Genomic DNA, 26,099 nt, shown 5'->3' with positions numbered 1-26,099 from the left:
ATCCCTGATAGCCACCATCTGACGTTTAATGAACTACCTACCCCATTGTACTTCTACGTTGACAGCAGCTTCGTAACTAAATACTGACACCCACTTTGTATTCCATTCGGTTAAACCACAATCATGAAGCAGATGCACAAATCCAGCTACTATCTCCTGCGCTGTTTGATTCACCCCCAGATGAATTATTCCAAGAAAATATGAGCAGGTAAGCGGCTCATAGTCTGTACTGCAAAATGTTTGGTGCACAAATGCACAGTCACACATTTAAATCTGCTGCTGTTTTATTATTGCACCTGCACACAATTTATGTGCGTCCCTCCCTAGAGGTTAAAGTTGCATTGGAGTATTTAGCTGTACTTAGCTGGTAGGAGTACCTGCCTCTCCCAAAAAAAAAAAAAAAAAAAATGGAACAGAACCCTAATTAATTTTTCAAAGAGTCATTGAATAAAAAAGCTTGCAGTGCACAAGATTTGTGCACTTCACTGTATTTGCATAAATCTACGTATCATTCAAAGTGTGCTAAACATTTTACACAAGTCAGTGAAATGTTTAAAGGAATTCATTTTTAATATGTTAGATCAAGATAACTAAACATTTGAATTAAAGAGTGGGAAGGCTAGTTCTCATTGCAGAACTCTGCCCTGACATTGTCCCCTTCCCCACCAGCTAAAGAACTCTCACTCACAAGGAAGGGGAGAGTGTCATATGTTGCCATTATTTTATTATTATTGTTTTTTTTTCCCTTCAGAAAATCTGACAATGAGATGCCCCTTTTCATTTGTGGTTGTCTGCTAAGTGAACCAGCTCAGACGATTGGGAAAATGCCCAGCATGTCAACCATGACAAGACAGCTTGTCAAAACCTGATAGGTGTCTTCGTCTCTCTCTCTCTCTCTGTGTGTGTGTGTGTGTGTGTGTGTGTGTAGCACAGGAGGAAATACAAGACGTGCCAGCACTTCTGATTGACAGATTAAAATAGTGTCATGTGTGAGATTCCGGGAGCGACAGTTCTCGATTTTTTTAAAAATATATTTGTCTTTAAAAAAATAAATAAATTGTAATTGTTATTTTAATTGATTGTATTATTTATTATATTTATTTTATTATTATTATTTTTAATCGATGTTGTTTTTAACAGCAGCTTCATGCAAAATTGTAATCCAGAAGTGGCGTAAATACGTGGGTTACGTGGTTTCTCTCAAATTTGACCGTCTCTTCATTTCGGATGAAAGGATGAGAGAGAGAGAGAGAGAGAGAGAGAGAGAGAGAGAGATTTTAATCACTCCTGTCGCTTTAAGGACTCTTATCAAACGCTTATTATGCGACGAGAGAGCAACGTGAGCCACTGAGCAATCAAGGGACGGACCGGAGTGGATTTGTGGGGGGGAGAAGCCAACATGATCCGAGCTGGAACGGACCGCTTCTCCGCCGTATGGAGTTTGATTTGACGCCACGCCGCTGTCGAACTCGGACGCTTCGGATCGTTGAGGAAATATTGCGTACAAACACAGCCGGGAATAATGGCTTAAAAGACACGCGGGATTCTTGAAGGACCACATCACTCCTCGTTTGTTCTCGACAAGACGGTACCCTGAGCTCTGTCTGACACTGGATCATGGATCGGGGAGGTGGGGAAACAACAACGACCAGCAAGATGATTTCGCTGCACTGTTTGCTCCCCGGAGCGAGGATCGGCGTCGGCGCTCTCTGTCAGTGTTCCCGTGCGACAAAAGTTACAAAGCGAGTCTAATGCGTGGATGTGGAACTATTTCTGCCATTTTGCACCTGCTGGAGCAGATAGCGCCTCGACACGGTGCGGATTCGTGAGCCAAACGCGTGGCTTTTGCCTTCCCCTCTCCCGACTGCGTGTGGATTCGTCAACGTTTGCGCGTCGTAATGGATATTGGCGAGATTTTTTATTCAAGGTCATTGAGTGTTTAAGGCGCGATTTACACGCGGTCGTTTGTGGTCGTCGCAGCACACTCTCGGATTGCCCTCAGGGTCTTGTTTGCGATTCCACGACGCGGACAGACAGCGTCTCCCGTGGAGTTGCGTTTGCGTTGGTTTTGACACTCCGAGCCCCCGCCTCCTCGTCTTCCGCCCCCTCCTCCCCTCGTTCCCTCCCCCTAACATGGATGGGAAATTGAAGAAGGGACCCAAGCGCGAGAGGGTGCGAAAGTTGCGGGAGACGGGGAGCGGGGACCCCCGTGGCCCCGAGCCCAACTCCCCGTACTCGGACAGGGAGGGACGCGGTCCGAGGAGGGAGGCGAAAAGGGCGCCGCACCCCGCAGCGGCCACCCCCCGCAGGAAGAGACGGGAGTCCAGCTCACAGGAAGAGGATATCATTGATGGATTTGCTATCGCCAGTTTCATCAGTCTGGACTGTCTGGAGGTAAGCAGGAAGCGCATCATTTCCTCTTGTCTGATGATGTGTGCACTCAACAACAACAAAAGTACATCATTGCTCCTTTGAGGGCCCTCCACTCGGCTGCTGTCTCCCGCTAGACCAGTGGAAGGGAGATGAAAGCCACTCATGTGTTTGTGAAACATTCGAAAGCCAATCCGATGCACTGGATGTCAACGTATGCAAAGCAGTCAAAGGGATTGGAAAAAAAGCTTTGTGTTATTGGTGACGAAGCAAAAAGTTGGAATGATTGTCGTCGCGTTCTAACCATCGAACATTATCGTGACTAAAATGCGATAACTTGTACGTATCTCTTTTTACTGAAACATCTTTAAAAGTAGCACGGGGCACCACGGTGGGCAAATGTTGAGCATATCTTGGGGGTTCGAATTCGGGCTTCGGCCTGCCTGTTCAAAATTCTCCTCCGTTTTTCCCGGTACTCTGGCTTCCTCCCACATTCCAAAAACATGGATGGTACGTTTAATGAAGGCTCGAAGTTGGCGATATGCGTCCTGCGATTGACCCGTGACCAGATCAGTGTGTATCCCGTCACAAACCCAAAAGCTACGTGGCCCCAACTCATCCGCCACCCTAATAAGGACAAGCGCTATTAGAAATGGATGGCTGGATCTTTCAACTTTTTCTCCCAGCCTTCTGCTGTGAACCTCCATTTTTATTTATTATTATAATGTGCAGACCAATAAAAAAAAAAAAACGTGCTGCAAATGGCCCCCAGGGTTGAAGTTTGGAGACAGATTCCACATATTTATATAAGTACAAAGTGACTTTCCGAAGACCCTGTAGTTCAGTTTTTATTGTGTCAGTGTGGATGATAGTTGAGTTTGGCTGCCACTGAACCAATTAATTTTACAAGTTCACTGCCTCGTGAATGAGTCGTTTCCTACTGGCAGCATACGGGCCATTAAGGGAAACAAGCAGGTGCTGTCGCGTCTCAAATTGCTTGGATTGGATTGTATTCATGTCACCCGGAGTTGTAAGTGCACTCCTGACATTTTTCTTGCTTTTGCAACAGTTATCTATTACAGGTTGATGGACAGGTTGCCGATAACTGCTCCTGCCATTACTTCTTTTGTGTTTCTAATGTTAGCAAAATGCTTTCAGGAATGAAAGACGTATCCTTGTGATATTCTCTTATTATGTCACTAAGTGGCAAATGATAAATAAATCTCTCCTCCAAGTGGGACATCAGTCTGACTGATGAGGCAAATGTTTGACTGTTTTGATTTTCCATGATATTAAGGGTAGCCTCATTTGAGTTAAAAATACTAATAATAATTCTGGTCTTTAATGAAGAGAGCGAGCATGTCCTCCGAGGTCTATATTTCAAGAGGATGACCTAATTTGCAAGCCCAATAATGGTACCACAAGGCATCTAATTTCAGCAACTGCCACCCATGATGTCTCAGTAAGGGAATTAATCCATCATGTCTCTTTACTCCTACACAGTGCTTAGTTTGATATGCTTGAAAGCAGGTTTGCAGCACAATAACCTCTTGGAATATCAGTGCACCACCAGACAAAAGCAGAACAGTGGAATTACCTACTGATGATCATCAGCTGGCCATCTGTTAACAAGTTGAACCTGTCCAGGTCGTGGGTAATTCTATTGCTTTTGCATTTAGTTGAACCCTTCACTATGCTTGGAGTGGATTTAAAGGGGTGGGGCGGGGGGAGAAAAGGGGTAAGGTGTTGGTGAAGTGAAGGTGCTTGAACTCCAACCACCAACAACCATTGAAGAGCTTTTGAAGTCCCAGAAGTAAGCAGATACTCTCGATCAAATATATTAGACCTCATTAAATCTGAGTGTAAGATTACCATTAAGCAGGATGAGCTTACTATTTAGTGTCATGGATGTCATAGCCATGCTTACATCGTGACATGTTTATGGAGCAAATGTGTGAAGGAAGATTCCCTCGTGTGCTGTAGTCTTGTATCTGTGATTATTTCTGGCCTCGTTGAGCTCCTCAGTGCTACTGCCTACTTGGAGGATGATAAGTGCTTTTTACTGGCTTGTCCTCTGCCAGCATGCTGGTTTCTGTCCACACTCTGCTCTAAGTGACTGACTTGTTGGAAGATCCTCTTGCGTGATGCAGTTATAAATTCACCTTTACCATTCGAGTTGAGTTTATCTTGAATAAGGCTGTGTTTATTATTTTGGCTGCGTTATTGTTATTATTATTAACGGGCGGCAAGGTGAACAACTGGTTAGCACATCTGCCTTGCAGTTCTGAGGACCCGGGTTCAAATCCCGCCTCGCCTGTGTGGAGTTGGCATGTTCTCCCCGTGCCTGCGTGGCTTTTCTCCGGGTACTCCGGTTTCCTCCCACATCCCAAAAACATGCATGGTAGGTTAATTAAAGACTCTAAATTGCCTGTAGGGGTGAATTGGAGTGCGAATGGTTGTTTGTTTATATGTGCCCTGTGATTGGCTAGCGACCAGTTCAAGGTGTACCCTGCCTCTCGCCCAAAGATAGCTGGGATAGGCTCCAGCACACCCGCGACCCTCGTGAGGATAGGCAGTACGGAAAATGTAGGGATGGATATTATTATTATTATAATATGTGGGAAATAGCATTAAGCAATCATAATTTCTTCTCACTGAACTGTCTAATACATATTGAATGAGAACCTAAATCAGTGCGCCGTCCATAGAAGTATATTTCAAGGCTAAGGAAATGGAGCATGTTATGGCGGACTCTCATACCAGCTACTTGTTTGTAATTCTGATTCTCATGCAAAAGGGTCCTGTTTATTAAATGATGTTGTTGGATCTGGATAATGATGTGATTTCTGCTTTGCTTGATTTCCTCTGAAATAACTATGCTGTCTAATTATATTATCTACGCTTTTATAGACAGCAGTAATCATTTGTTTTCTGCCATAAACTGCAATAGTGCCAGTGGGTGCAGAGTGAAATGTGTACACATTAAATATCTTCTGATCGGGCCATCACTCATGCTTTCACCTTCTTACTGGATGCTCGAGTTGAACGCGTGACCTACACTACCTGTGCTAATTGCTCATCAGTTATGAGGAGGCTGGCACTTGAAGCATTTTACCAGGGAATAGTGCTGACCTCTTGCATGGCGCGCCAATAAGCTCGCACCTCATCGCTGGTTTGAGCTTGTGGTCGTTTTGACTCTGTCAGAGTGATTGATGGCCAGCATGATTGTGTTAGCGTTAGGCTACTGTCCTATTAGCATTCTGGAGCACAGATCACCAGCCTCTCTGGTTTGATTGAGCACAAATATATTTTCTGCCATTTTGCTGTTTTTCCATCCTTGGATGCTCTTTACAGCACCTTAGAATCTATTCCACCTTTTCGTGAATGCCATCATCACTTCCTTGTCCTATTTTAGTCCGTAACCTGTGCACAAATGTTACTGCTCGTGCTTTTTTGTTCTTCTCCCATTGCACTTTTTTTTGCTGTTGATATTCCAGTTCCCAACTGATAGGATCCAGCTCCCTAGATGTTGGCTTACTGTAGGCTCCAGCATGGCCTCGCCTGATCTCGTAACCCATTTCATTACAGCTGAAAGCCATTTGCCGCCATGGCTACATATGATAATGCAACAGTATATTTGCTTTGAATCTCTCTCTGTCCTCGAGAGCAGTTTTTGTACAAACACAGCCATCAAGCTTTGACATTGGTGCTGGTTAGTGGTTCAAAAAATTGCCGTCTTGATTTTAAGAATCTGCTCTGTTCGAGAGTGTGATCTTCAAAGTACTGGAGTTCTTGCTAACAATTTCAGAATAAATGTGCCATTGAATGCACTAAAGAAGTTTTACAAATGCGGAGCAGTGGATTCTGTGGGATAGATGATTTTCACCTGACTGCAGTGTTCTAAAACAATTACCCTCTGCTGCTTCGCTGTGGGTATTGAACAAGCGAGTAGAGAATAAACTGACACAATTATCTATCTGTCACACCATTAATTAAGATGTTTGATTGTATCCGTTTGCTCTCTGAGTGACGTTGACTTCACAAATCCCCTCTTGTTAATCCAAAATCCTTCTGTTCATCTGCTTTTAACATTAATTTACAGATTTGCTTGGGTGTTTTGTTCCTCAGAATGAGTTGGTAAAATCACTCTAATGAGGATTTAGGTTGATTTAATTTGGTTATAGTAGTGGTGTCAAGGGCACTATGCTGACAGTGAGGCAGACAATTTGATTTATAGAGTGGCATTTTTGCTAGAATACCGTGGCCTTTTTTCGATCTATCTTTTTTTATGAATCCATAGAAGGGTAGCTAAGTGATTGCTCTTTTTTCCTCTGCTCAAAGTCCTGTTTTACACAGATCACCATCTGTTGCTGGCCACCGAGCAGCTCTATAGAGAGAGTACCAGGCGGAAATTAAGTTCTCCACCCACAGGGATCTTAACAGTAATGTTAAGGAAGTTGTGAATTGCAGCTTCACTTTCTGCACCCATAGTTTCCCATCTGTTCCTCGGATTTAAGCCAGCCACATTCCAGTTACAATTGTTTGTTTTTGAAAGTAATCAAGTGCTAAAGTGTGAGTTCCCATCTGAATTTTTAATAATAATAAAAAAAACGTTCCCCTTAAAAAACAATGGTGCTTACATGTCATGTATTTAACTGAAGTCTGGATGCTTTCAGTGCACGCTTTGCCTCTTATTTGGAGAACTGTTAGTTCACTGCTGAACTGTGGTCATCACGTTCAGGGAGTAGGGTGTAATACTTGTTCAAAATCAGTTTTTCTGAGAAATCAGATGTTGCTGGTTACGAAAGAAGCAACATTTACCTGCTTGAAAATCCACAAAATCGTGCGACACATTTGCAATTGTTGTTGTTGTTGTTCTTTTTTTGGTGTTTTTATGTAGTGCTTCACTTCTTCTTCGACAGTTTTAGGAGCGACTTCCAACTGGTTTTTGGTACAGCGCCACTCATTTGGTGAAGCGTAGTACCGCAGTTATAGCTAAATATTATACTGGCAACGCTTTTCATGTTGTCAGAGCTTCTCGGGGCAGAGGCGGCTTGTAATTTGGCAGTTTTGCATTTTTTTTTTTATGCAGGAAAAAGCTTGTATACTGGATAATGAATAAACAAAATGAATGGCTTATCTCTTTTATAATATTGTAACAGTAAAGTTATCTCAGGAAGCAAGATGTTCTTTTTTATGGTAATTTTTGGCCAGCAATACAAATGTTCCACAGAGGCGTTGCCTTGGCCCTTTCCTGTCTTAATTTTTTTTAAATGAAAGACTTCAAGATGCCGTCTTAATTATATATGCCGATGACACAACCTGTTCCAATGCTGTGTGGCAGCGGACAATATCTGCCAGCTGAAAAACATTCTGCAGCCAATTATATATTGTGTGTTAATGGGTATCACATACTGGAGATCAACAACCAATTGCATGCACATGAACTTGAACAGGTCCGTAATATTAAACTTTGGTTCTGACTTTCGATGAGAAACTGTCATGAACCACACACATTGACAAGACAGTATAGTGATTAAAATGGGCTATGCTTTGTCTTTCACAAAGCGCTATGCCGACGTCTTAAATGAATAGTCAATTGTTACAAATGTTACAAATGCTCAGGTAACATCTTGCATACTGCTCAGTGGTCTGGTCTAGTGTTTTCAAAAAAAATATTAATAAGCTTCAGCTTGTGCAAAACAGAGCAGTACGATGTTCTTTGTGTAAGTGCTATTGACATATAATTGGCTTCACTGGTTGATGGTTGAGGTTGCCATTCATACTACAGGATAGGTCATGGCATCCTGTGAGTATATCAGCTTTGTGTTCAATTAAATATGACCTGGTTTTACATTGAGTAAGTAAATTTGTGATTAAATTGAGATGTGGTCATCATTATTTCAGTATTCATACTTCTTGTGACATTTTTGTTTCGTGCTGTGATGTGAGATTTTTCCAATGTAAAATGGGTGGGAAACAATGCTGTATGCTGTAAGTTATTATAAGTGCATGATCATTATACTTTACAGGTTTAGCAGGGACTTCTTTCTCCCTTCAGCAACATCCCATTATATGCAGAAATCTGTTCAATATTGGTGTATTGCAATGTGGAATAACTTGTTTGATAAAATTATAAACATTAATTCCATTAAGGTGTTTAAAAAGTATCTCAAGAGAAATATTAAAAATCATTATTGGTAACAGTTTTATAATTTGCATCCTCTATTACCTCGCTTAGATATGTAATTTTTAATTGTTGATGTAATGGACCCTAGGGAGAGTAGCTGTTGCCATGTGTGGCAGCTAATGGAGATCTGCGTAAACACGTCTGATTACCAGTGATGGGATTAATGGCATTATACATAAACAGCTTTACTTTTTTCAGTAAAGTGTAATCGTATTACTTTTTCAGTTGTGATAACGCCGTTACTTAGGCCTGTCACAATAACAATATTTTCAAGACGATACATTGTCTCAAAAACTATCACGACAAACGATAATATTGTTGTTTTCGCCTCTGAAATCATGAAAAATAAGGCATGCCCTTATTAGTTTTTATAATTTATTTATGTTTGCTTTTAAATCAGTATTGTTGTTGTTATTATTAGTGTTCTTATGAAACTTTTTTTTTTTTTACTTTGTTATATGGATCCCCCTGGGTCTGAAATAGAGAATACGGTAAAGAGCTGCATGACCAGCCTGGTTTACATGGAGCTTTCTATTCCAATTATAATCACTTTAGAAGCCTCAACCAAATGAAAATGCTCCGTTTAAACACCTCAGTCGCAATAAGCAGGCCGATTCCGGATAGAATTTCATTCAGTTTCACAGCGGGTGGACTAGATTCCTTTTGTCAAAGGAATCTAGATTTACGCCATTTATGCCATCATTTGAAATAGAGCCGGCAAAAGCTCCGTCTGCGCATGCTTCGGCTTGACGTAAAAGCGCAGTCATCGTTTATGCACGACGTAACTATGGCAGCTCCCGACGGCGCTCGTATGTAAATCTTGTTTTTAACTAATTAAAAGTTGTTTTTATCAAGTGTTTTTGAAAAATAATCAAATAAAAACAATCCCAACCACTGTGCTGAATGAACGACGGACCTCCATCTTGATGTATGATGTGACGTTCACGACGCAGTGCGCATGTCACACGGCTGTTCCGAGTAGTGCACATGTATAGCGGAACTCGGAAATCGGAATAAATCACGTCACATGTAAATAGTTGACCGGGGGATTTTCAATCGGAATTATTTTCATCAGAATGACAAAAAAGTCTCCACGTAAACCCGGCTACTGTGTGGTTGGTCTGCGGAAGACGAGCCCTTCACCTGTCAATCAAATATACGATGACGTTCGCTTTAGTCAACTACTGACTGAATAACGTGTGCCACTGAGGTTATGCTTAATAAACGGTTAACGTCACCCTATGTGTGACTTGGGGACTAACACACACAACAACTCAGGGAGAAAATCTGATGTTTTAACGACAACCGCGGTGGAGAGAGCTGTTGAACTCCTTAACTCGTTTGCTTGAAGGCTGGTCGTTAACTCGCAAACACAACAAGCAGTAAACTTTCCCCTAAGTGTCTCTGTTGTATGAATCTAGGTATTGGACATGTAGCAAGGCTGTGGAGTATTGGATGCTAGGCAACAACGGCAAAAGTGTACCGGTCCGCTGGCATTCCATGAACCCACTAGTGGCTAATGACACAGCCGTCCAACTTGCTCATTGTGTGAGCCACGCGCCAGCTCACCACAACGACAGTTTGGCGAGTCTTGAAAAACCATCGTGTCCGTTTTATTTCTGGGTCATCAGTCAATATAGTAATTATTGTGACAGACCTAGCGTTACTGCCACAATATATAAGATGAAACGTTACTGATTATTACTTAATTGAAGCTGTTTTCATCAAACCAGCGAGATCGCTAAACTGTGACCAAATTGGTCGCATATGCAACCTTTTTTCGGCTTGTGCGATTAAAAATTTGATGTCGCATTTGCGCTAGTACATGTTTTAATGGTTGAAAGTCGCCTTTTTTCTCCTCGGCGGGAGAGAGAGAGAGAGAGAAAACCGTGACACCTTCAAATCTATCTGTCTGTCTGTCTGTCTGTCTAAACCATGTTTATAGCATAGACATATGGAGATACTGTATGTGCAAAGTTAAAAAAAAAAAAGGCCAGACTCCTTTAAAGAGGATTGTATCGGAAAATAAACTCATTAAAATAAAGGGCATTAATTGTAGTAGTAAAGATTTATCTATGTTCTGTTTGGGACTACGATTTAATTATTATTATTTTTTTTAGTGAATAATTTGCAAAATAGTCTGAATAATCATAAATTATACTCTTATATGGTGTAGGTACACTTATGCAATCATTTTCAAATGTATATCAAACATATGGTTGTGGTAATGCTCAAAATTAAGTGGTTTTCCCAGGGGAAGAGGGTTAGGACCCTTCAAAATAAGAACTGGCCCCTCTTTGTCGAACAAATTATCATCTTGTTCACAGTAACATACAGTATTTTGCAAATATCATATCTCGAGTCACTGTCAATCTCTACTTCGTACGAAACTATGGTTTGCCGTTGTCATGCTGTATCGCCTCAAAAAAATTGAGCCACCAAATCATGTACTGGTGGTCGCACCCGTGCTACTAGTGCAAAAGTTAGTGTAGAGCCCTGAGACAACTGCATAAATGATGAAGACTGGTTGAGGTCGAGTCAAATTTCATTGTAAGCCAACCAGATGTTGAGTTGGGAAATTGTTGACACAAATGAAAGCGATGATGACTGCACACACAGACGTACAGTACACACAACGAGTCGACACAAGTAGTGAGTTGTGAGGGTTGAGGAAACGATTAACAACATGAAGGGCGAACAACAACAAATGTACAGGTTAAGCAGCCTTCTTTAACTGAAATTATAGGCACTACTTGTTTTTCCGTAAACGAAATTAAAGGAAAGAATGTATGCAATGAATGCACATTATGGCACGGACAAAAGTGCTTGTTCATGTCAGAGTCGAGCAATTACAACCTAATAAACATATTTAAACAGGACATACGTCTACGAAACTAGTGGCCATTAACACCAGAAGAGATGACGACAGTGCCACAAAACAAAAACAAATTAAGTTTGATTTGTATGTACTGACTGTATGATGTATGTGAACAGTCATTCTCGAAATACGACTCTCAACAAGGTGTAATAAATATCAAAATTTCTAAAACATGTACTGTTATTTTTATTGCTCGACAACGCCAATTCCAATTAATTTGGGACGTTGTGTTACATAAAATTAAATAAAAATAGAATACAATGATTTGCCAGTCATGTTCAACCTATATTTAATTGAATACACTCCAAAGACAAGGTACTTAATGTTCAAACTAATAAACTTGATTGTTTTTAGCAAATAATCATTAACTGAGAATTTTATGACTGCAACATGTTCCAAAAAAGCCGGCATTTCAAGGTCATTAAAAAACTTAATGCAATAATTACATTTCTTGGTAACTAATTACAATTATGATTAATTCGGTTACGAATTCAATTGCTTTTGGGGAGAGTAAATAATGACTAATAACCAATTACTCTTTTAAAGTAATTTTCCCAATACTGCTGATCGCACAGCATGTTTGCTTGTGCCTCGTGAACTACCGTTACTGCCATTCAAACTAACTTTTGTAAGATTGCTGGAAACAGTCAGTCAGCGTACCAACTGGCTGTACTGCATGCTGCTTTAGGCTCAAAGGGTTGAACGTTAATTTTTATATATGTCATCATCTTGTGAGGTCTGCTATGTGCCACAGCGCAGATGAATGGTGTTTTGTACTGACACTCGAAGCCACGTGAGTCACTGTTGATGTTCATGAGCCACCAGTTGTGGCCATTTGTGCCACAGATCTTACTTTATATCTCTTTTCTCAGTGGTTATATCCTTGATCAACAACGAGGCTTTAATTAAAATGGTGCTTCCCGAGACGCTGCTTCTCACTGGATGATGCTGATGCCTCCAGAGAGTGATTTCTTAATGCGAGCGGGATGTCCCCCAACTGCCGCAACAATGCTGCTGATAAACGCATGGTCACATACTCGGGATTTTTTTTGTGTAACAGGCTCAGCTATTCAACAATGACCTAAATAGACCCCACAAAGGTTCCAGTGCACTGTAAATGCACAACAGGAGATGAATCACATGCTTGACCTCTTGCACTGCATTTGGTGTGTACCATAAGTTTAAAGGTAATCACATTTAATATTTTCCAATATTAATTGTCTCCAAAATGCTGACAAGTCATGACAGTATGTTTGAAAAGAGTGCCCTCAAATTGATTTTAGTTGTCTTTACAAAAAAATCCATACCCCAAAGTATTTACAATACCAAAGTATTTACAATACAATAATGAAACCTAACCACCTGCACATTCTAATTTCCGAAGTCCAATACGAGTGTTCTATCAAAAGTGCTGCCTCCACAAAAATATTACCGGCAATGCTCAGAGGCTGATACATATTCACATAACAACATGTTAATTGTTGTGGTTGTAATTTGTAGTAAGACTACACATACTGTACCTCTCAAACTGATTTTGTTTTTTTGTCTAATACTGTATTATGATCTTTATATGTTCCGGAATTGTTTGTTTTAAATCTGCAGTTCCTGTTATTATTATATTTGTCATACATGGTAGGTTAATTGAAGACTCTAAATTGCCCATATGTGTGAATGAGAGTGCAAGTGGTTGTTGATTTATATGTGCTCTGCGATTGGCTGGCGACCAGTTCAGGGTGTACCCCGCCTCTCGGCCCAAGATAGCTGGGCTCGGCTCCAGCACGCCCGCGACCCGAGTGAGGATAAGCAGCACAGAAAATGGATGGAAGGATGGATTATAATAATAATAAAGCAGACTGATTATCTTTGGCTTCCATCAAAATAAGACATTTGCAAACATCTTTTAAAGCAGTTATCAACAGTTTTGCCTATTTTCTGACCTGTTATGACAAAACCAGTAACTGAATCAAAATCAATTTATGTTTGTGCAATTTCTGCACTGTCAGTTTTATATAACGTCCTGGTTTTGAATAAAGGAATGGAAAGTAAAAAAAAAAAAAAATCCGATTCATCGTAAAATAATTGACAGATTAATTGATTAGTTGCATCCCTATAAATATCATCCAGTAAAATCAGCAACCCTACACTTATTTACATTTTGCACTTTAAACAATGTAAGCAGCACCCACCAAAATAGATTTTTATGCATGCAAGGCCCCATGAATTGCACTCAGTCAACACTGTATATATTTAACTAACAGCGAGCATGGTTTCAATGGCTAACTTTAGTAGTCACGGAGATTTAAAAGATTTGACTTTTTTAATTTTTGAATGTTTTATTTATGTATTTATTTATCTTTACTGCATTAACTGCAAACAGCATAATTTGATTCATTTTCCATCCACAGTCTTATTGGAACCTAAATACGCCCACAATTCTGCCCTTGTCCTCTTTTGAAAGTAAAGAAAAAAAAATACTATTGCCGCCAGTTTTTTCATTGTCTCCTTTGTTTGCTCTTGGGATGAGTGCATCGGAGAATCTGTAAAACAATTACAATTTGAAAAGATTATAAATGCAGTAATAAAACAAGAATGCAATCTTGAATAAGTAATACTAACCTGTAACGTTATTGCACTTGCAGTTTATGTGTAAGCCCGTAAATCGTTTCATACCTCGAGATTATGTTCCCTCATTGACAGTTGAATCCAGGCTGCTTGGGTGAAAACCTGGACTCTTGACTGCTTAGTCACGTGGAATTTTGATGACAATATGCAATATAAAATGCGTTTTATCCATCTCGTTAACTTATTTGTTGACAAAATAAGGATTTAATCCTTAATTGATGTCTATGTGTCTTAAATTTAGAAGGCTTTCAATGAGTGACATATCTTTAGAAGGCAGTAGAACAAATATATGCTGTGCATTGAACAGTTCTATTTTAAGCCATTCTATTTGTCTATTTTGAGGTTTATTTACATGGGACTGCATGACCTCAAAATAAGACCCTCTGTGTTTTCAGCCAGCACACCTAGTGAGGAATTTCTGAAGCGTACAAAGTCGACAACATAGCTGACACATATTAAGTGGCACATAAAAGCATGGGGGCAGTTTGTTGTGAGCATATATATTTATATCCATTTCCTGCTTTTCGTCCTGGGCTGTCTTACATCTTCCTGTCTCTGTGTTTTCATTGCGGTGAATGGCAGGATGTAATTACGCTTTTGGAGCTACACTGTTTGAGCGTTGCCTGGAGTAATTGTTCACTGCTGATTTGTCCCCCCTTTTTGCCCTTCATAATTCCTCCACTCATTTATTTTAATAAAGAATACTGACAATAGACATTTAATCTGCCCAGCTGTAGAACTATGGATCAATTGCATTTGGCTTTTTATTGCAGTTACATTTGTCACTTAGCTGTTGTAATTTTCAGCTCCCTGATGTAGTGACTTACTACTTCTCAAACTCCATATGCTGTCAGGCAAGTGCAGTGTAGGATTTGTTAAAAATAAAAATAATGATTCCTGAACTGAAAGGCCACTCTTTATGCTGTTCATGAAGTAATCTGTTTTTCTATTCAGCAAAGGCTTTCACTGACATAGCAGAGAAATGTGGCTTGCTTCAACCTTCACCATCGCTTAAATTCCTTTTCAACATGCCGTGTACTTGAAAGTGGGGGTGACTATTTCCAGCCTTGCAGACTTGATTGGTACAAAGATCTGTCAACAGGTTTAACTGTGGTCTTCGCTCTTGAAGTGGGTGTTGATGTGAGATTTTTGAAAACCAACCACGCTTACCAATGAAGAACAATCATTTTTATTACAAAAAAGAGAAACAAAATGTCTTTGCCTATTTGGGAGTCACAATGCCAGTCATTGCATTACATGTCCGACCTTTATAGATAGTAAATGTGTTATGCTTGCTGTAGTGTTGTCAGGTGGAATAATACCGTATAACAATGTACAAAGGGTCTAAACCTGCATAAAATGTAGCCCACATTTTTTTCTGTAACTTGGTAACACTAACAAAATATTACAAGCTTCAAATGAGCTGCCCTCGAGTACACGTAATGATATGTTTTTATGAGGGCTTCAATTTCAATAGCATGACTCATCCAGTCATGACTCTGTCTTGTTGCACATGGTTTGATTGAAAAAATCTTGTGTTAAAAGTTAGCAATAACAGTTGTCAACATATGCTTTTACCACTTGTCACCAACACCAGCGTTGATTTATTTTTTATTTTTTCTCCATAAATAATTCTCCCCAGCATCTACAGTATCTACCTACCTACTTGCCATGGCTTTTATGATGTTTTATTAAGTGTTTGTCTGTTGTGGCTGAATGTCCATTTGGACCTGGAAGCTGCAAATGAATTGCTCGCACCGGGATCAATAAACTACAGGGTAGTGATGCACCAAAACATTTGGGCTGAAATGGGCATTTTCGGTTTCAGACTGAAAGACTTTTGTCGTCAAAATAAAACGGCCGAAACATGTTGTTTATTGATGCTAACTCATAGCTTTGCTGCGGATGACGCACAAGCTTGTACACGACAAAGTTAAAAAACGTTTGTTCTTAACAAGCAATGAACAATGACCGAAAATTTATTTGGAAATCACTGCTGCTATGTCACTTGAGGAAAATGGGCATATACATTCAAAAGTACATTAATATAATTCATATTTAGAATATAAGATAACGTTTATTAGTCCCACAATGGGGAATTTCCATAATTTCAGCAGCAATCCTGTATACAGGAAATACAAAAAGAGCATGCAAGAAAAGACATTCGGCTGCAAATGCGACATTTGGCTGCGGCTCCTAACCATCTTCCCCTGGGAAAACCCACTTAATTTTCAACATTATTATTACCATATGATTAACATACATGTAAACATTATTGCTTACGTGTACCACCACCATATGAAAGTATCGTTTGTGATTATTCACAGTATTTTGCTAATTATTTACCAGCAAAACAAATTTACCTATTTAAAATCATAGTCCCAAAAAGAACATGGATAAATCATTACTACTACAATTATTGCAATTTATTTTTATGATAAAGTCACTGATGGTGTAGTGGTACACTCGCCTGACTTTGGTGCAGGCAGCGTGGGTTCAGAGCCCACTGAGTGACGGCGTGAATGTGAGGGCGAATGGCTGTCCGTGTCTATATGTGCCCTGCGACTGACTGGCGACCAGTTCAGGGTGTAGGCCGCCTTTCGTCCGAAGTCAGCTGGGTTATGCTCCAGCGCCCCGCGACCCTAACCAGGATAAGCGGTATTGAGAATGGATGGATGGATGTTTTCTTATACAATCCTCTTTCATGGAGTCTGGGCTTTTTAAGTTTGCACATACAGTATCTTCATATGTCTATGTTATAAACAGGGTTTAGACAGACAGACCGACTGACCGATCGACGTATGGATAGATAGATTTGTTAGCTTTGCTAGATTCATAACAAAGTTAGTAAAACCTTTGCACATGACTCTTTAGTAATGAGTGAAATGAAAACGACAGACAAATTAAGCAGGTAATCTTTGCAGTTAGAAATCCTATCCCAAGTGGAGGAGTTCGAGTATATAGGGGAATTGTTCATGAGTGAGGGAAAAATGGACAAGGAGACGAGCAGATCGGTACAGCGAATGCAGTGATGCGCAAGCTGCATCGGTCTTTCATGGTCAGGAAGGAGCCGAGCTCTCAATTTACTGACCCATCTACGTTCCTACCATCACCTATGATAACGAGCTGTGGATCTTGGCTAAAAACGGCCGAAATTAATTTCCTCCGCAAGGGGTCCGGGCTCTGGCTTACAAATAGGGAGAGAAGCTCAGTCATCCGGGAGGGACTCAGAGTCGAGCCGCTGCTCCTCCGCATTGAGAGAAGCCAGATGAGGTGGCTTGGGTATCTGGTTATGAACCCCCCGGGATGCCTCCCTGGTGAGGTGTTCCGGGCATGAGCCACTGATGGGAGGCCCCGGAGGCGACTTCTCCTGGCTGGCCTGGGAACGCCTCTGGATCCCTCAGGAAGAGCTGGACGAAGTGGCTGGGGAGAGTGAAGTCTGGGCTTCCCTGTATAAATTGATGTCCCCACGACCCGACCCTGGATAAATGGATAACATAGTTCAATGGAATCAATTAAGTTGTCTGAATCTTAACCTATATCATTTGTTATGAAATAACACAGTTGTGCCAATTTGTCAGTCTGCAGATCATTACACCATAGTTATTTGGTGTCGTGATTACATTTAAAGAGATGTCTGTAATTCTTTTTGAGTGTGTGTGTGTCTGTCAGCTTAGCCAACTAGACTGTTGGTTTTGACAGATTTGGCAGCTATATAATACGCTGTGGCCAAGATAATAGAACTCAAAGCGGGTTGTTATGCAATGTGGAATTTCTTCCTTTTCCATTGCCACTTCTGTTCCATTTACTGTCTCGATGACATTTGCTTGACAACTCAAGGAGAAGCTGCCACATTCAGTTTTCTTGCTGAAATGAAGTGCTTTGTCGCCAATCCATGCTTTACTCATCAAATCTAAATGGGTGTTTGCTCAAAGGGGCTTTAAGGCTTGTATTTCTGTAACAATATAGCAGCATATTATATTGTATGGTAACAACACATATCAGTATGCCCACTAGCCGACATCCTATTCTATATTGTCGCACTTGCTAACAAGTTGGACTTTTATATGAGAAGTGAATCACACTCATTTCTCTCCTATGTCAACACTGCATATCTAAACAGCTCATGACAAAATGCTGTGTGTAAACATGTCATTTTACTTTCCTATCTATAGCTGGCATGGACAACTGGCAGCTCGTGGGCAGCGTGTGCCCCCCATTCTGGGTCGGTGCTCCCTTGCGAGTAGGCGGCTGCCACGATTCAAATCACAATTTTTGCGATTCGAAATTTGAATTGCAGGTAAAAGGTGTTGCAACATCGCAGATGATACGGCCAATCAAAAATGTCAATGTTGTTGATTCTCCTGATCTTTCACAACAAAATTCTGTTTCCGGGCACAAAGCAAGAGACAGCTGGCGGCCACTAAACCGTACCAATAAAGTATATTCAGCATATATATACAGTATATATGTTGTGTTCTGCAGGGATATTTAAGTATATTTATAATTTCGTATGTATCTGTTGCTGAAAAGCAAAGCCTGGAAAGTCACTGCAGCTAAATTGCCAAATGAGGCCTCTCAAATATCCACACTCTTCATTCTCGCCTGTTTCCTCTCTTTGTATTACCATAATATAGCAACAGCGGCCAGGGCAATCTGCTTCTTCCTTGACAACCGTCCCATGTTGTTTGCCGTTCAATAAAATAATACTGCATATGTGGATCCTCAAAAGGTTGTTCCCTGATAATTACACCCGGGGAATTTCTGTTGCAGCCGGTTGGTAAGTGCACAATAGTCAATCTGCAGGTGTGTGAGGGTGTGACCAACTAATTTGTTCCCAATTTGCCAGTCCCCTTCGACTGCAATGCTCGGTGTGCGGTGAGCCTTGCGTTTAAAACATTGAATATACACACATCATGCAGTGACTGACAAATGATTCCAAGACTTACATTTCTGCTGCTAAAGCTGACAAATAACTGTCATTTGTTTTGTATTTTTAGATAAATTACCATAAAATTATGTATATGTTCATTATAGTAACTGATTTTCCTTATCTTTTTAAGTTATTTGAGGAAATCATACATTAATGTATACAAATAATTAGGGATGTCCCAATTACAATTTTTTTTTTGCACCCGAGTTTTGAGTCTTTGATTTTAAGTATATGCTGATACCGAGTCCCGATCCGTGGACATACTGTCACGTAACTTAGCAGCTATTGCAATACTGGATGTAAAAGAAAATGATCTATGACCCATGAAGATAATTCTTTCAGTCCAGTTACTTTATTAAGACAATGTCAAAATAAATTCAAAGTGACACTTGATTACAAAATAATTTGTATTTTAATTCACCCTTGACAAGATTGAGAAACATTTCAATTTTAGTAGAAGAAAGATGGATTGAGAGTAGAGTAGTAAGAATAATCACTGTTATTTACCTTTCCCAATGTGCTGGTGAGTTGGAAAGAGGCAAATGCTGTTGTCGCAAGTTTACGATTTCACACCTCTGTGTAAACTCTGAAGGCATACAGTATGTCCCCATATCTTCTTCCTAAAATACACTCGGAGTAGTTCAGTTGCAGGAAAGGGAACACCCAATTTAAAACTAACCGTTCAATGTTATTAGTAAAGAATAAAATGTTTCATGTAACATACTTCCATTAAATTGACCAGTCTATATTATTTTTTGTAATCATAAAAACTAACAAAAGAAGTGACTACCTACTTACTTACATGCTTCTCTTCAGCTGTGTAATTGTGAAAGTCCTTTACATTGATATTCAGGTTTGCTTGTTAATGAAACCATTCAGGGAATTCAAGCTTTGGATGCTTACATGATATGTTTTTAACAGGCTTTAACTCTTGCCAGCTCTAATAGTACTTTATGAGTCATTTAATCATCTGTGTGTGCTTAACGGAAGGAGTATGTGCTTGAAATATAATGTACTATACTGTAGATCATGATGTGACATATGTAAGATAGCCTCTGCAATAAAATCTGCAATGACATGACAAGCTCTGTCACCCACAGCTAAATCTAGCATATAAAATTGTGCATTCTTAGGGAATGTCAATCCTTTTACTCACTGCATTGCTTATCCTCTACAGGCAGCAATGACTGTTTTTAATCTGCTGGTTGCTCATGCATATATCAAAGAGATGCAACTGCATCTAACTGCATCTGCTTCCCTCCTGCAAACACGCTACAGCTTATTTCAGAGGGGCCACTTTGTCAGTGCGTCTGAAATGAGGGCACACACCCCAGCGCCAGCAGGATTTAAAGCAAGATGTGGAATGAGATCAAAATTACACACGCTCACGCGCGCACACACACACCCACACACACACACACGCACACACTAAGCACAAGGCCGGTTGCTGAGTCAATAAAGAAAACACAGTGAATGAGAGAACATAAACAGAACTCTGTGCCAAGCTACTGTTTGCGTTCCCACTTCGAAGGCCTGCAAACACATCGTATGGATTACCGGCATGTAGTTCAAATAGCTTGCTATTTGTAGCATGACTTGTATTTTAGCCATTCATTTAAGTGACAAGATCACAGGTTCTGGAATTGAATGTCACAATAATAGTAAGGCTTTAAACAACAGTTATCTAATGGAAAATTGGAAGATTTTAATTTATGCCTTGGTAGAAATGTAGGATTGTGTCCTCTTTACACTTCTTTGCTGGCTTTATGTGTTAAAATGGAATAAAGCTAGAATATAGAGCAAAATTTATTATTTTTGTCTATTGTTGGGCAGTTATTCGTATTCACCTGTGAGAGCAGCGTAAGTTTAATTTGTGCTGGGAATCCATAACATTTAAACAATGTGAAATATGAGTATTTAAATATGAGTATTTCACTGGCATTTAACATAAACGTCAATACTTGACTATTCAATGGACTATATCGTGTTGAACTGCCCAATGTTACATCAGCATAGCAAAGGCTTGCCAACACTGGCCTAAAGCCACACATAGATTCTATACACATTCATGTGGAGGACCTTGACTGGAAACCTAGCTGTCCTTAAATATTTACATTTGGACATTGAAAAGCCTATAATACCTACTTTGTATTTTAGCCACAAGATAGCAACATAGTATGAGACTTGAGAAAGTAATGATAATTGTCTGAAATATCCATTACAAGCCAATCAGCTCAACAAGCAGAAACGTAAACTGCAGGGCTGCCACTGTTTCTTGCTGAGTCAAGAGAAAGCATTTCTTTCCCATCAACAATAGCTGCTTTTGCTGTTCTTTACCTTTCTCCTTCCCAGTTGTGATACAACTGCTATGTGTTTGCATCTTCTATCTCTGAAGGGGCCTCCATTGTTTACAGGCTCGCAGTTTAGCCTGTTGCTTTTACTCATCACAAGCTGTGGCGGAGGGTCACTTGTGGTGACTCGCCTGACTTTGGTGCGGGCAGCGTGGGTTCAGTTCCCACTCAGTGACGGTGTAAATGTGTGTGCGAATGGTTGTTCGTGTCTATATGTGCCTTGCGACTGACTGGCGACCAGTTCAGGGTGGAGGTCGCCTTTCGTCCGAAGTCAGCTGGGTTAGGCTCCAGCGCCCCGCGACCCTAACCAGGATAAGCGGTGTTGAAAATGGATGGATGGATGGAAGCAGTGGCGGACTTTGGCATTGCTGCCAAACAGGGTGGCAATGTAATTAATCATTCTATGTAATGAGGATGATATTAAATTTTCTGATTTAAAAATACTTTTTTTTCTCTACATAAAAATATTTGATCAATATGAAATGCATTTTTGTCAGTTCTCATCAACTAAGTTAAAAGAGCAAGCACTCATAATAGAAGAAAAACTGTTGAGGGAATAGACCTTGAACATAACCAAGACTCAGCCATGCAGTGAAGCCGTCAGTTTCCTTTCTTGTTGACTGATGAAATGAAATCTTTTATGACCGTTAGAACAAGCTTTTTTAGTAGCTGTCATTGTATAGCCTTTGGCATTGCCTTTAATGGCTCTCGAGCTCATAAATGTTACTGAGGGGCATATACCTCTCAAGGCCTTCCTAAGCCTTTGTATCTGCAGATATGATTGCTCGAACGTTGTAGTTTAGGGGTGCCAAATGTTTTAATCACAATCAACTGGTGGACTGCAAAGGTAGTGTGGGTGGATCGCATGGCAATACAACAAATTTGACCATCCATCCTATGTATAGCATTTAGCACCTGTAAGTTTTTTTTTTAACACAAATGCACAATTGAGCTACTGTAAAACTCCAGCTAGCTAGTAACCTAGTTCGGCAATTCATTTCGACTTAATCAGAATCAGAATCATAATCATCTTTATTTGCCAAGTATGTCCAAAACACACAAGGAATTTGTCTCCGGTAGTTGGAGCCGCTCTAGTACAACAGACAGTCAATTTACAGAACACTTTGGAGACATAAAGACATTGATAAAAAACAATTGTGCAAAAAGATGCAGAGTCCTCTAGCACTTAGAACAGTTCAAATGACTAATATTGCAATAGTCCGGTGTAATGACCATTGTGCAAAGGGCGCTGAGACTTCAAGGAGTGTATGCAGTTTAAAGTGACGAGTAGTGCGAACATCTGGGACAATGATGGTTGTGCAAATGTTACAGAGACTCCTCAATCAGTGTGCAAATGGAGCAGATGCTACTCTGGCATGAGTGGCCAGTATGCAAATAGTGCAGCATGGCGAGACAACAACAGTGAGTGCACGAGTAATACATAATTGGCCCCACAGAAATGTGACAATGAACTCAAGTCAAAAAATTTCCAGCTTGCTGTAATGGAATTATAGGTTAGGTGTTTAAGAAGTTGATCGCAAGAGGGAAGAAGCTGTTGGAATGTCTACTAGTTCTAGTTTGCGTTGATCGGTAGCGCCTACCTGAGGGAATGAGCTGGAAGAGCTGGTGACCGGGGTGCAGACGGTCCGAGAGGATTTTGCACGTCCTTGTCTTAGTTCTGGCAGCGTGCAAGTCCTCAATGGTGGGTAGGGGGGTACCGACAATCCTTTCAGCAGTTTTGATTGTCCGTTGCAGTCGGAGTTTGTCCTTTTTTGTAGCAGCACCAAACCAGGCTGTGATGGAAGAACACACAAGTCCACGAACAGGATCCTCGCGTAGGTCCCTGCACTGTTGAGGTTTTCTAAGATGAAGTGCAGTCCCATGTTGACTGCATCATCCGCAGACCTGTTCGCTTGGTAGGCAAACTGCAGGGGGTCCAGCAGGGGACCTGTGACACTCTTGAGGTGGTCCAGCACGAGACGTTCAAAGGACTTCATGACCACAGATGTCAAAGCGACAGGCCTGTAGTCATTCAGACCAGAGATTGCATGTTTCTTGGGCACTGGAATGATGGTGGAGCGTTTGAAACAGGATGGAATTTCGCCCATTTCCAAAGATCTGTTGAAGATCTGAGTGAAGACTGGAGCGAGCTGGTCCGCACAGACTTTGAGGCAGGATGGGGACACATGGTCCAGGCCTGCCGCTTTGTTAATCTTCTGTAGTTTGAAGATGCGTCTCACATCCTGTTCATGGATGGTTAACGCAGAAGTCAGAGGTGTGGTTGTGGTCGCGGGTGCGGCCGGGTGGGTGTGTGGTGTGAAACTGTCCTTTTCAAATCTGCAGTAGAAGGTATTCAAGTTGTTGGCTAGTGTGCTATTGTTCTCAGTTTGGGGGGATCCGGTAATTTGTGAACCCGGTAATTTGACTGCCTCGACGTAGTATCAGAGATATTACCCAGCCAGCCAAGACCAGTCTGTGAAGTTTAACACTCGTGACTTACTGTCCACGCCCCTTTGTGTTGAAAACAATTGACTGCTGTTGCCACACATCGAAATATGTTCATGAAGCAAGCTGCATCTGCTGTGTGAACGCACATTTTGCACACCACAGTGTCCAAAATCCAGTGCTGTCTGAAAGGTACTACTACTGTTGCTGTTAATGTTCATCTTCTTGTGCTTTTACCAGTAATGCAGTGGGAAAGAGTTTTGTGACTTGTGTCTTGAAATCTCACACAGACACACACGCAAACACAAATATATACATATACTGTACATAGGATATATGGTCGCTAGTCAACCGCAGGGCGCTTACAGACAAACAGCCATTCATACTTACACTAATATCTATGGACAATATCGAGTCTTCAATCAACTTAACTCACAATAGTAGAATAACAACCCAGGTCAACAGCAGTGCACTGACGACTTGCATGACCTGACTTCAAGTATGATGACGTTTGAACTTTGGGAGACATTTTCAGAATCAGAATCAGAATCATCTTTATTTGCCAAGTATGTCCAAAACACACAAGGAATTTGTCTCCGGTAGTTGGAGCCGCTCTAGTACAACAGACAGTCAATTTACAGAACACTTTGGAGACATAAAGCCATTGACAAAAAACAATTGTGCAAAAAGATGCAGAGTCCTCTCGCACTGAGAGCAGTTCGAATGACTAATACTGCAATAGTCCGGTGCAATGACCATTGTGCAAAGGGCGCTGAGACTTTAAGGAGTGTATGCGGTTTAAAGTGACGAGTAGTGCGATAATCTGGGACAATGTTGGTTGTGCAAATGTTACAGATACTCCTCAATCAGTGTGCAAATGGAGCAGATGCTACTCTGGCATGAGTGGCCAGTATATGCAAATAGTGCAGCATGGCAAGACAACTACAGTGAGTGCACGAGTAATACATAATTGGCCCCACAGAAATGTGACAACGAACTCAAGTCAAAATCGCAAGAGGGAAGAAGCTGTTGGAATGTCTACTAGTTCTAGTTTGCATTGATCGGTAGCGCCTACCTGAGGGAAGGGGCTGGAAGAGCTGGTGACTGGGGTGCAGAGGGTCCGAGAGGATTTTGCACGTCCTTGTCTTAGTTCTGGCAGCGTGCAAGTCCTCAAGGGTGGATAGGGGGGTACCGACAATCCTTTCAGCAGTTTTGATTGTCCGTTGCAATCGGAGTTTGTCCTTTTTTGTAGCAGTACCAAACCAGACTGTGATGGATGAACACAGGACTGATTCGATGACCGCTGTGTAGAACTGTCTCAGCAGCTCCGGTGGCAGGCCGTGCTTTCTCAGAAGCCTCAGGAAGTACATCCTCTGCTGGGCCTTTTTGAGGACGGAGTTGATGTTGGTCGCCCACTGCAGGTCCTGAGAGATTGTAATTCCCAGGAACTTGAAGGTCTCGACGGTTGACACAAGGCAGCTGGACAACGTGAGGGGCAGCTGTGGCGAAGGATGCCTCCTGAAGTCCACGATCATCTCGACAGTCTTGAGCGTGTTCAGCTCCAGGTTGTGTCGGCCGCACCACAGGTCCAGCCGCTCCGCTTCCTGTCGATATGCAGACTCATCACCATCCTTGATGAGGCCGATGACAGTGGTGTCATCTGCAAACTTCAGGAGTTTGACAGTCGGGTTCGCTGAGGTGCAGTCGTTCGTGTAGAGAGAGAAGAGCAGCGGAGAGAGGACACAACCTTGGGGTGCCCCAGTGCTGATGCTGCGTCTGGATGAGGTGGCCTCCCCCAGCCTGACCTGCTGTGTCCTGCCCGTCAGAAAGCTGTAAATCCACTGGCAGATGATAGGTGAGACGCTGAGCTGGAGAAGCTTGGATGAAAGGAGTTCAGGGATGATGGTGTTGAACGATGAGCTGAAGTCCACGAACAGGATCCTCGCGTAGGTCCCTGCACTGTCGAGGTTTTCTAGGATGAAGTGCAGTCCCATGTTGACTGCATCATCCGCAGACCTGTTCGCTTGGTAAGCAAACTGCAAGGGGTCCAGCAGGGGACCTGTGACACTCTTGAGGTGGTCCAGCACGAGACGTTCAAAGGACTTCATGACCACAGATGTCAAAGCGACAAGCCTGTAGTCATTCAGACCCGAGATTGCAGGTTTCTTGGGGACTGGAATGATGGTGGAGCGTTTGAAACAGGATGGAACTTCGCACATTTCCAGAGATCTATTGAAGATCTGAGTGAAGACTGGAACGAGCTGGTCTGACTTTGAGGCAGGATGGGACACATGGTCCAGGCCTGCCGCT

General features: G+C 41.4%; 1 protein-coding gene across 6 annotated transcripts in view; it reads left to right on the top strand.

Moving 5' to 3' along the window:
- The first annotated feature begins 1,338 nt into the window (after positions 1-1,338).
- fbrsl1 (fibrosin-like 1) overlaps positions 1,339-26,099 on the top strand; it is a 412,523-nt gene continuing 387,762 nt past the window's right edge. For 5 of the 6 annotated variants that reach the window (XM_061673005.1, XM_061673004.1, XM_061673007.1 and 2 more), the window contains exon 1: positions 1,340-2,394. In XM_061673005.1, the coding sequence (XP_061528989.1) occupies positions 2,134-2,394 (261 nt within the window). In that variant the 5' untranslated portion in view covers positions 1,340-2,133. Of the gene's footprint in view, positions 2,395-26,099 lie in introns of all 6 variants that reach the window. The other variant, XM_061673006.1, reaches the window with a different exon arrangement.

This window comes from Phycodurus eques, chromosome 3 (genome assembly GCF_024500275.1).
Source record: "Phycodurus eques isolate BA_2022a chromosome 3, UOR_Pequ_1.1, whole genome shotgun sequence".
In the NCBI taxonomy this organism is placed as follows: Eukaryota; Metazoa; Chordata; class Actinopteri; order Syngnathiformes; family Syngnathidae; genus Phycodurus; species Phycodurus eques.
The sequence above is the reverse complement of the archived record's forward strand: the minus strand, read 5'-3'. Positions and strand labels throughout refer to the sequence as shown.